General features: G+C 46.9%; 1 protein-coding gene and 1 long non-coding RNA gene across 4 annotated transcripts in view; one reads left to right on the top strand and one right to left on the bottom strand.

Moving 5' to 3' along the window:
- Window positions 1-336: 336 nt before the first annotated feature.
- LOC135254293 (uncharacterized) lies at window positions 337-2,618 on the top strand. Its single transcript, XR_010329820.1, has 2 exons — window positions 337-528; window positions 1,287-2,618. It is a non-coding gene; the product is annotated as an uncharacterized LOC135254293 (long non-coding RNA).
- Window positions 2,619-6,042: 3,424 nt separating this feature from the next.
- znf438 (zinc finger protein 438) overlaps window positions 6,043-12,266 on the bottom strand; it is a 51,134-nt gene continuing 44,910 nt past the window's right edge. For all 3 annotated transcript variants that reach the window (XM_064332375.1, XM_064332376.1, XM_064332377.1), the window contains 2 exons: window positions 10,253-12,050; window positions 6,043-8,803 (listed from right to left, as the gene is read on the bottom strand). In XM_064332375.1, coding sequence (XP_064188445.1) covers window positions 8,206-8,803; window positions 10,253-12,050 — 2,396 coding nt within the window. In that variant the 3' untranslated portion in view covers window positions 6,043-8,205. The remainder of the gene's footprint in view (window positions 8,804-10,252; window positions 12,051-12,266) is intronic.

The following is a 12,266-nucleotide window of genomic DNA, read 5'->3' as shown; positions in this document are numbered from 1 at the left end:
TACAGGGGCGTAATGGGGGCAGCATGTCTCCCCTTTGCCCTCAGCCTGGCTGGGCCTCCAGACTGCACATGCCCATTACAGAGCTGCAGCCATGACTGCAGCTCTCCCCGACCAACGTTTCCCGTTCGTCTCACCAATCGTCCGCCAAATCTCCAGCAGACGCCCATTCTGTCTGCCCCCTCAATTTAGGAACAGAACGGATCGATTGTTCAACCCCAGGCCCGCTCATTATGAATTATTTACCTGGTCCTTAGGGTCCCGCAGTACCGCACTGGCTGGCCAGGGGGGGCTGTGGGAGGCTGCGGAGAGCCAGCCACCGGAGCTGAAACCCGAGACCGCGCAGAGGGAAATTACACGGAAAGGAAAACAAGACCTCCAGTAACACGCGGGTCCCGGTGTCACCGAGCGACGTCATCGAGAGAGAGAGCGGAGGGATTTATGGCATAGTAAAATGGTGACCCTCGATGGCTACAGATGTTCTCACCAAAACAACGGCAGAGAAACTGGAGATCCAGGTCTAGCCGGGAGGTAAGGAATGGAGACTTCTCAGCTGTCAGGTGTTTGTGCTCTACAGTCTCAAACTTCACATTTCACATCTTCTGGCACTAATCCATAAAAAACTAGTAATAAAATCCAATAAAATATTGGCAAACATAACTGATGCACTCAATGTTGGTGCATTTCTTGTGTGTCATATGTTTTAAGCTATGTGACAATTTAGTTGAATGATGCCATGATGATTGTAGAAAACACACCCCCTTTTCATTATCATGGAATGCTTTACAGCCAAGGTACACAGTGAGCTTTGTGTGAATTACAGCTGTTTTCATTTTTCACACCATATACATTTAGATCTGTTCTTTTGCAATAAAATACCACAGCCTACCAGCCTACCTGAGCAACGGCTCTTTTTCCTGCAATCTATAAAAATTGTGAACTACGATTTATCTAATCGAATTCTAAAGTTGCATAAATTTCTGCTAATAGGAACATGCTGCGTGTGGTGGGATAGCAAAACTTCATTACCCCCCCTTTGTGGGTGGAGCTACAATGTTCTATCAGTCATTGTATAAACCAATGAAAGAAGATTATCTCCACAGTAAAAACAATAGGTCTGGTGTGTCTAAGTGAGTGGCTGAAAACAGTAGCTCCACCCATTTCTGAGCCTCATGTAGCTTCAGCCTACCGTGCTGCCTAAGCTTTGCATGGTACACATGGTGTGAAATTAGCTTAGGGAGGCAACTCTGGGGCAAACCCCAATTATTCCTGCTCTTTTTCTTTTTCAGTACACCCGGCAGAGCAGCCCGTCTTCACCTCCATCTTTGTTAATCGCGTTAGAGAGCCTTTGATCCGACCCTTCCCATCCCGCCACGGAGACCCACCGCCCGCAGAGGAGGGAAGTTCTTGGACGGCTGTGGCGCAGGGCCTGATTAAAATCGAGCACAGAACAGTGCGAGCATCAGCCTATGGATTCCTTCCTTCTTCCTTCCTCCACCCTCGTCATCACATGACAGCCGTTTGATGTCTTTGGCAGGAACAGACACAAGTCAGAAGATCGGGCTTTGATGTGCTCTATTTCAATTAACAGCCTCTCTCTCTTTTTTCCCCAATCCAAAAAAAAACTTAGCTTTGTGTGTTCCTGTGGGGTGCTGCTCAACGTGAATGCGTTTCGGTTGCCTGTCCATGCAGCCCAGGCACTTGGATTTCAGGAGAGCCAGCTCAAAAACCTGGACATCACAGAGCAATGGAAAGCTGTCTCCCTCCTCTTGACCTCTGACCCAGGTCGTGCTCCTCAAAGATAATCACAGAGATGGACCTGCATTCCACCCACCACTGCAGACCAGCGTTACAGCATACAGAACACAGAGTTCCCTCGGTGTATTCTTAAACATGCAGACACCTACAGACGTTCTCATCATTGGTATTTCCGATTTGCTGAAGCAAAACGAAAACATTTCACCCAATACAAATAAAAAAGGTTAATCATTCTCAACTTGCTTTTGGTATTTTAGTGTATACACAAACAGTGAATTTTAAAGCACGTAAACATGCCACCTTTCCTTTCATTATTGTTCAATGGGGATTAATGCAATAGGAAAAACATTTGTTCATCCCAAATGTAAATGCAGCGTTACTATAAGAGACAACTTATCAGGCTCTCAGGTGAACATTGACCAGGGGAAGGAAACATTGGTATGAAAAAAGGTGTTAAACTGGTGTACAGAAGAACATATCTCTCCTGCATACACACACAAACAATGCACAGGCAGTGAGACAGACAAACAGACACACAAATAAATTACACATTACATAGAATATGTACACAGACACACATGCACAGACAGAAAGACACACAGACACACACACACACACACACACACACATCTCCACAGAATGTAAATGAGGAATGTGGCTTTCTGAGACATTGTATCTTCTCTGCACATAAACACTGACACACAGACATACAGAGACAGACACACACACACACACACACACACAATTCCACAGCCTTTCATCGCAGCCTGGTAAATCCCTATGCGCAACACTGTGGCACCTGGCTAAATTAAACCTGAGCCCAACTGTTTACCCATCTAATAAAACAAAAAAAGGAGTTCTGACCTTCCAGCGTACGTCTCTTTATTTACACGGCAAACACAGCCGCGCCGTGCGCACGCCGGGTTTTGTTTACGCATCAATCATCATCTCCCGGCCCTCATCGTTTGTAACCATAAAGCCTCCTTTATTATCTGCGACTGACGATCATTTTTCTCAGACGACGCGAGCCAGCGTATGCCGCGCCCTCCGCATGCCGCCGCGCCCCTCCGATGAACTCGGCGCGCCGCACCTGCCGGCGCCAGTCACCGCCTTCCCATTGGTTATCCATCACCCTAATTAAGCTGGCAATATCCAATCAGGCATTAACGCTAACGATTAATTAAAGTGCTGCGTGTAACAATGGCATTATCGCTCTGTCACCCTAATATTACCTTTCAGTACAAAATATCTTTGCTACAACTACCGAGGGATAAACGGTATGTAACAGACTGCACAGCCGTTTTGCAGAATCAGTAATCAGTAACATGTTTTGAGCGGAGGCCTATACGGAAGGCTTAACTCTGGCAGTCAGTATTTCATCAATGGCATTTAATTCTGGCAAAGCACGCCACATTCCAGCATTCAGCACCCGGATAGGTGCATTTGTCCTGTCAATTATAGTAGATTTATATGAAAGCAAACTTGCCTTGATATAAAGCACGTTAAAAATATTGATTTTAACTTTAATTGCTGATTATTTGTCAGCTGTCATACGTACGTTTGAGAAACAGTTTTCTCCCTTACAAGTTTTTGTGAGTCAGAGTAATACTTTCAGTGTATATATTCAAAGAGGTTCACAGCCCTTAGCAAAATATATATATATATCCCCATGGCAATTCAAAGGAAGTAACCATTTATAAAATGTTATGAATTCACACACACACACACACACACAGACTTCTCTGGTGCTCCAGTTCTGGAATGCACATTTTTAATTCCTTAGCATTCCAGACATTCCATGACCCACAGAAAACCCCTGCAAACACCTCTGAACATTGCCGCAAATTAAACTCAAACAGACGACCGCACTGCACACTGAACTAATATTGGTGCAAGACTGACAGCAAAACCAGGGTCAAACCGAAGTGGAGTGCAATTGCAGCTTGTCCGTTCCCTTGGCGAAACAAACACATCGCCTCGAATCACAGCTTACTTCTAATGACAGGGGAACGTTGGCATGGCTTGCAGTAATCTATTATAGTGCTATTTATTGAAAGCTGCAGTTTATACGATATGGCAGGGGGAAAACACATACCTTATTTTAAAAAGCACCTATAATTGCTCTGTGAAAAAAAAAATGTATTGTAGGGAATGAGCATTGTTCTGTGTTTGCAGTGAATGTGCCAGTTGGACGAATCAATTACCCAATGATTAAATTTATTTTCCCAATGCTTAGTGATTTTTTTTTTTTTTTTTTTTGCTCAAAATATCAGATTGGCTTCAAGCTCCAGTTTGACTATTTGTATATATTAAATGATAAATCAAAGTTACAGGTAATCTCGGTTAAATCTTAAGAACACAGCACTAGGCGCCCTGGGTTGGCATGTTGGTGCCATGTCAGCCAAGATTTGGGACACAGGGGAAATCTTCTCAGTCATCAGTCCAGAATGAAGTGTTTTTAATATTTTTCCCCGCAAATGCAAAGGTTAGATATAAAAAGCTGATCAGATTCAAGCTTATTTTCTGTTCAAAAGGAGGCATGCGCTGACATGTGAGGCTGAGGCTGGGGCTGGGGGTTGATAGCTATCCCATATGAAGATATTAATCACAGACATGCACATGTGCAGTGCAAAGTGACTGCTGCACCTCACTGGGTCAGGTCAGCAGGTCTGGAAGCCAGAAGTTGAGTTGGGGGAAAAAACGAGGTGAGACAGGAGTGGAAGTGGGGGGGGGGGGGGTGCATGGAGCAGGTAGTGTGGTCTCCCTAAGCTATGGGCCAAGAAAGACTCAAACACCCAGCTAGTCATCCTTACGCCACTGGGCCAAAGCCAGCCAACATTGTAATACAGGTATTGTTAGAGCACACTTGCTGATGTAAACACTTTTTATTGCATTGGTCTGATTTTAACCTAGGACTGAACGATTGTGTTTCAAGTATTTTACTGCTCCAGGTCTGAGCGGCCATTACTCAATTATTATCACTGAGGAAATTTGTATAGATACACACACACACACACACACACACACACATATATATATATATACATACATGCATACATACATGCATAAAGCACAGTGCTTTCTGAAAGTATTTACCCACCTTGAACTTCACGTTTTGTCTTGTTACACCTTCAAATTTTAATGCATTTAAATATTTTTGTTCCACTTCACCAATGCAATAAATTGAAAACACTTAAGATTATGATGATTTTTGATCCAGTAACATTTGCATCAAACATGAAAGACTAGGATATATAGGGGGCGATATAGCTCAGGAGGTAAGAGCAGTTGTCTGGCAGTCGGAGGGTTGCCAGTTCAATCCTCCGCCCTGCGCATGTCGAAGTGTCCCTGAGCAAGACACCTAACCCCTAATTGCTCCCAACGAGCTGAGTGGCTGCCTTGCATGGCAGCCTTTCACCGTTGGTGTGTGAGTGTGTGTGTGAATGGGTGAATGAGAGGCATCAATTGTAAAGCGCTTTGGATATATAGATAAAGGCGCTATATAAATGCAGTCCCAAAAATGCAGGCCAAAGAGCTTACCTGGCGGACCCTCAAATTGTGTGCGCATAGTTGTACACACTGTAGTTTTAAATATAAACTTCACCATACTAGTAAAATTCAATTAAAATCAGGGAAAGAAACGCAAGATTTGAGGTAAAACAAATGTTAAGTTCACCAGAAAATTTGTTGATAATTCTGTGACTTCATGGGAAACACTACAGTACATTACTGCAAATCCACAGGGGAATGGGAGATTGTCATGGCTCATTTGTGGCATGTGATCACACAATATGTAAATGTAAAATGTGGCTTTTCAGTACCACACTGTACCTTCTCTGTATATGAAGACACACACACACACACACACGCAGAGACAAACATACACACACACACACACGCACACACAAACATTGGGTCTATTTATGTGTACATTTTGAGAAGAACGCATTAGGAAAGAAAATCCTATTGGACAGATGGAGAGAAATGCAGAGACACTAGCCCCTTAGTCTTCCCCTTAGAACTCGCTCCTCCCACCTCACACACACGCACACAGACACACACACACATACGCACACAGACACACACGCACACACACGTGCACATCCTCAGTGTAGTGGAAGGAGCCCTCAGTTACCAATTATTTGCATTCTGTGGATCCCGTGTGATGGATGCGTGCCCTGTCTCCAGACATTCTGCTATGGGTGATGTGGCTTCCATAGACGCGCAACGTTAGCGCAGGGCCATCCTAGCAAAGGGGCTAAAATAAGACATCAGAGACGAGCTCCGTTCGGACTCAGCCATTAACCTTTATTAATGCACCGCGCTCTAGCAAACACTCCAAAAGCTGTCAGAGAACAAGCACTTCAAGGATGAACCCAGAACAGACTCCTGCAGTCCACACCCCTGCCCCTGCCCCAGTCCCTCCCCATTGTTTTGGATGAAACCGTTTCAAACGCACCACAAAAGATAATAGCTTTCTTACTGGCATCTGTGCCCCTGGCACCACTTCCATACAGTTTACACAAGACCTTGCGATTTAGGAAACCATTGCGATTTCATACCGTTTTGTCATAATGCTTTGTTTCATTGTCTTGATATACTGCCAAGTTTGTGCAAAAACATGGAAGTTTCTTCAATTACACAGCTCAAAATTAATATTGAACATAGGCCTTAGACTTTTCTATCACCCGTGCTTTGGATGAATGGCCAAATCCACTTTAACATTTAACACGCCACTAAACTCACCCCAGAATACCCTCTTAATATTGGAGCATTTCCACCTCCAGTGATTCGTACTTACGAGAGACACGTTTTGTATTTGTTTATCACAGTCGCAAAGGACACAGTTAAACAGATGCCAGGGGACTGCATTTCCAAGTTCTCCCCACATCCAGGGTTTCTCATCAGACACAGCAGGGAAACATTTATATAACTCAAGCTGCAGGAGGTGAGAAACCATTAGGATGTGCGTTTCTTTCAAATGAGAGAAAACACAAGCAGCATTTTACTTCATATACTAAACAAATATATACATATATGTGCATATATATGTATATACATATTTGATAGTTTTAAAACATTCAAGAAACATTCAGTTACCCTGTGAAAATGCTTTACAACGAAAATCCGGTAAACTTATAGAATGCTTTGAACAGTTTAACGCCTTATTAAAGCCATTTCACCACCTCAAAAATCAAAACACCGAACATATCTCTATAGCAACAGCATAAAAAACACACTCTTTTGAGGTTAGCAATATTTAAAACTAGTGTATATCAGGGAGTAAGCCTTTGCCACTATGTATTTATATATTTTAATGAGGTCGTACGAATGAAAACCAGAAAACCTGTTTAAAAACCCTGTTATGCTGTACAACTGCACACCTGCAATACATGATTCCGAAAATCAGAGATGAAGCAGATTTCACAGGTTTACAGAGAAGCAGGTTAACATTAGTTAGAATAGGTGACGCATTATCCACACACTACCAAACACTGAAACAAACTCATGCTAGTGGTGTACAGCGATACGGAACGCATAGCGATAATTTGTACATAGTAAATGGCCATGTAACTTCACAAACCTAAAATGAAAGATATTTAACTACAAAGCTCCAACACAACCATTCAGCAATGCCTGCTCTATAGTGAAATCGGCACTGTAAAATTAAGATGAGCAAAGTTACAAGTTCTCCAACAAAGTTAATTTATCTTGTAATACCAGACAGGTTATCTATGACATTATTATGCGTACAATTAAATGACCTGTGAAACTATCTGACACATTCAAATATTTTTCTCTAAAACTGAATATAGAGTGTGTATTTCAGGAACTGATATCCTTGTAACTTTGTAACAGGTAGGAAATATTTGAACATGCCTCAGCTTTGCTTAAAAAAGGCTGTCACTGATCACAGTGCCTCGTTGTAACTGGTTGTTGGTTGAGGAAAATGGCCTTGAATCAAATCATACAAAACAAATATTGTCACAAATAAAAAGAATGCCATATAAAACTACTTTTCTTCTTTACTCCACTGATTTTTTTCATTCATGAGGCCTAATACATGTACCAATGCATCTCATAAATAAAGAAACCTATATTATTTGCTAGAAAATGTCTTCAGCTGACAAAAAATATTAAATGACAAAAAGATTTTTATAGATATTCCTTCACTGCTTTACTATCAATGTGTTTTCATCTCGCTAGTCTCTCAACTACGTTAAAACAGTGCAAACAAAGTGGGCTAAAATAAAATAGTGAAGGCAGTTTTACTCCTTTACAAATCAAAGTACCCTAAAGGAAAAATATTCAAAACAATACAAAACAAGTTTCTAACAAAAAAAATAAACAAAAACAAAACAATATGTGAGTCTTGGGTCTACTCTGTGCTCTAACTTAGCCATGTGACAGGTTGTGGGTGTGTTCAGGAGGCCTGCAGGGAGATAACGGTCAGGCCGTCGCCCCCTGCTGGAGATCCTCGCGCTCTGCAAACGCGGTGAACACGGTCCACAGCACGGAGGGGTCCTCGCAGTTGTGCTGACCCCTCCAGTGCTCCAGAAGCTCCGCCTTGCTGTCCAGGAGCTCTTTGCACAGGACACAGTTGAAGGCCGAGCCAGTCCTGAGCCCCTGAGCCAGAACGCCCCTGACGAACAATTCGGACTCCTCGCTAGCGGGACTCCCGCCCCCCTCCGCAGCGCTGCCCTGCGTGCCGATCCCCGGCTCCCCCTGGTGGTGGGAGTGGACGTGTCTCTTGAGCTTGGAGAAGGAGAAGAACTCCTCCTCGCAGCTCCCGCACTTGACCATGTTGCGCTTCTCGTTCAGCTGCCTCCAGTAGTGGGCGGCGTGCTTGACCAGCTCGTCCTCGGCCTCGCGGCCCCCCTGCAGCGCCCCCTCCTTCAGACGGACCTGCACCTCCTCGCCGTGCACGTACAGGAGGTGCAGCTTCATGTCTGCGAACGTGGGAGTGATGGCCTGGCAGCGCCCGCACTTGATCTGCAGCTCCACGGGGTCCTCCTCCTCCTGCTCGTCCGCGTCCGGTGGTGCCGAGCTGCAAGACAAATGTACCTGTGATGCACTGAGGAGGGAAAGCAGGGCACCTTGTTCCCCCCTCCCACCCGAGTAAAGGGATCACAGAGCTTCTCCACCATAGCTCTCCAGTGGTGGAACGAACTCCCTGTCCCTCTTCGAACCTCTCCCTCACTACCCATCTTCCGTCGGGGACTGAAGAAGCATCTCCTCAGACTATACCGGGACTAACTGCTACCACTCTGTACATCATTTCACTTTAAATCCCCCCCTTTCATGACACTCGTGCTACATGTACCCCCATTCCAGCACTTTTGGTCATTTGTATTTGTCCTAATATTGTAGCTTGTTCTTCTCCCTAGTTTGGCTTGGCGTAAGTTAGGTCAGAATAGTGTTCACCGTGTGAACTGAACTGTGTTCTTGGCTAGAAATAGCTGTACAAAATGAGTACCGTACCTTACTGAACCTGTGTTTTGTAGTTGCCCATGACCATGAAATGCACTTTTGTACGTCGCTTTGGATAAAAGCGTCTGCTAAATAAATGTAACGTAATGGAATGCATGTCACCAGAAAACCCTGCCTTGTAAAAACACTAAACCAACAAATGGATGAAAACAAACAGTAAATACTTAAATTATTTAAACTAAAACTGCTGCAGTTTTCTTGTAGTCTATAGAGATGGGTAGCTAGCTACATCCTTGTTGTCCATACTTTTCCCGTTTTTGCTTTTTTATCATTAGTCAGTTCAATTCAATTTAATCACATCCATCTATGTGTAACAGAATTCAAATTTTCACACTCATTTTCACACATCACACAATAGTTATAGCTTTTTTCGTTCTATGCTAGCAGAGATGTTTCTGTAAAGCAGTGGTAACCAACCCAGTTCCTGGCGATCTACCATCCTATAGGTTTTCACTCCAACCCTAACAAAGCCCACTTCACTTCAACAGCTAGGGATCTTGTTGAGCTGCTAGTAATAGAGTAGTAGAGTCAGGTGTGTCAAATTAAGTCCAAATGGAAAACCTACCGGATGGTACAGGAACAGGGCTGGTTTTTCATTTTCCCATGCAGTTGTGCATGCAACAAAGGATGTATTAGATATTTTACCAAAGTATCTACCATAGATAGTGGCAATCAAATTTTAGGGTGAAAACAACCATGGAAAGCCTGAAGGTTTTCTTATGGATAATAGAGATCATTTAATGCTAGCATTACAGTTCATGCAAAAAATAAGGAATATATGCACTTCCAAAAGTGTATACCGGTGGAGGACAGAAAAACACCACGGGAAAGGCAAATGGAGAAGGTCCTGAAGAAGACCTATGGGTTGAAATTTTGATCACGTTGCAGTGAGTACTAAATCTTTGATTAAGAGCGAAGTAACTGCAGAGTGTAGCATATAAATATACATATTCATAATGCAAAACAATAGAAGAATGGTGGCACAGCGTAATAGGGGAATGGTCACCTCAGAACTGGTACGTCCTCCTCGTGCTGGCTGATGGACGGCTCCACCGTCAGGATGACCTTGTGCACCTCCTTCAGGTGGCTGAAGTACACGCCCACGTAGCCGAAGGCCTTTTCGCAGAACTCGCAGCGCAGGGTCCGGCGGGGCCAGCCCTCGGCGTGGTGCAGCTTCATGTGGGTGCTGAGGCTGCCCGAGTGGGCGTAGGTCTTGCGGCACATGGGGCAGACGTAGGGCCGGCTGTTGGTGTGGCTGTTCATGTGACTCTGGAGGTGGTGCTTGAACTGGAAGCAGCGGCCGCAGGTGGGGCAGCGGTGCGGCTGCCGGCTGCCCAGAAAGGCGTAGCCGCCGGCCCCCGCCCCGGGCCCGGCCCCTGACGGCCTCGGGAGCCCCGGCCTGGCGGTCGCGTGTTCCAGCCGTTGACCGTCCTGGGGCTTCCCCGGGACCTGGTGGGCAACCAGGATCTCCTGCTCCAGGCATTCAGGCGCCGGCAGGGTGGGCAGGCCAACCAGCCGCGGCAGTGTCTCCATCACCAGCACAGGCTTGGGCCTGATGCTGCGGTACTTCTTTGAGATGTCCACCGCCCTGTCCTTAGGCCCCGTGCCGGACGTGACGGATGTGGCAGAGGCCGGGGCTGGTTTTTCTGGCACCCTCCTCCTAAAGAAGGACAGGGACCTCTTCTTCTTAGCCTCAAAGGCCAGTATGTCCTCCATGGTCTTCCTCTTCCTTCCCCTCTTCTTCCCAGCTGGTTTAGGCGAGGCAGACAGCCCCATTCCCAGCAAGCCGGCGCTCTTAGCCGCCGACGAGTTTTGACGTGCCAAGCCTGGCGGCTGCTTCTGATGGACCGCTTCGGTGGGCCCCAAGGGTCCGGCGGGGAGGCCGGCACACTTAGGGCTGGGTTTGGCCACCGGTAAGAGGGTGCCTTTCATCTTTGAGTAGGGCAGGATGGGCAGCTTTCCTCTGGGTGGCGAGGGGATGATTTGGACTGCCTTGCTGAAGACGGCTGGAGAGAGCACGGTGATGCTGTTGGGCGGCTGGCCAGCAGGCTTCGAGAGGCACGGCCCAAACCTCTTCTCGTCCTCCAGGGGCTTAACGGGGGAGCCGTCGCCAGCGGGCAACGAGGCGGGGACCAGCGCCTCCCTCGCCCCCGCGCCGGACGACGGCCGCAGATTTCGCAGGAGACCGGTGGTGGGCTGCTCGCCCCCCGTCTTGTCTGGGTCGACGGGCTTCTCCACCTGGGACCCCGAGCACAGGACGGCATTGTCCGCCAGCAGGGTGGTGACCGCCATTTCGGAGGAGCCAGGGTCGATCAGGATGACCTGCTCCGGGGGCTCCACCGCGGGCCCACTCTCCAGGCACTCGGAGGGCTGGGCCCGCGCCGCGGTGGCGGCCCTCCGCCTCGGCAGGGGCGATTTGGTGGGGCTCTGCACGCGAGACGCCCTGCCCGGCGAGGCCTTTTCCGGGGTGCTCTTGCTCCTCACCGGCTGGTACCTTGGGATGGGCAGCTTCAGGTTTTTGGGGATGGGTAGTGCCTTCTGGATTTGCTGGGGCGACTGAGGGGACAGCGATGGCGGCAGGGCCACCAGGGAGAAGGTCCCCTCCTGGCCGGCCACCTGCATGAGGGCGTAATTTTGGGCGGGGACGATGATGGACTTTGGGCTGACCGCCGCCGACGCCTCAGGCAGAGTGGAGGGGGGCTGGCAGGACAGGACAGCGGGTGGGGCCGACACTGCCGGGGGGGCCTTGGGGGCGATGCTCCTGAACTGGAGGCTCTTGGTCTGGCACTGCGGTCTGGTTTCATCTGTCAGGACAATGCGGTGGGTGATTAATATCCATAAAGATCAGCAAGAATATAACATCTCCAGCAGTAAACAGCCTGGCTGGCAGTGTCTAAATTCACACTGTCTGAGCAGCTGCACAGGCATTCTGTTGTATTCATGGGTCTTCGATAAAGAACATTGCGTAGATATTCATCTGACCTGAATCTTAACAGATCAAGAGAGAAAGAAAGACTGCA

The sequence above is a fragment of the Anguilla rostrata genome, chromosome 4 (genome assembly GCF_018555375.3).
Source record: "Anguilla rostrata isolate EN2019 chromosome 4, ASM1855537v3, whole genome shotgun sequence".
Lineage (NCBI taxonomy): Eukaryota > Metazoa > Chordata > Actinopteri > Anguilliformes > Anguillidae > Anguilla > Anguilla rostrata.
The sequence above is the reverse complement of the archived record's forward strand: the minus strand, read 5'-3'. Positions and strand labels throughout refer to the sequence as shown.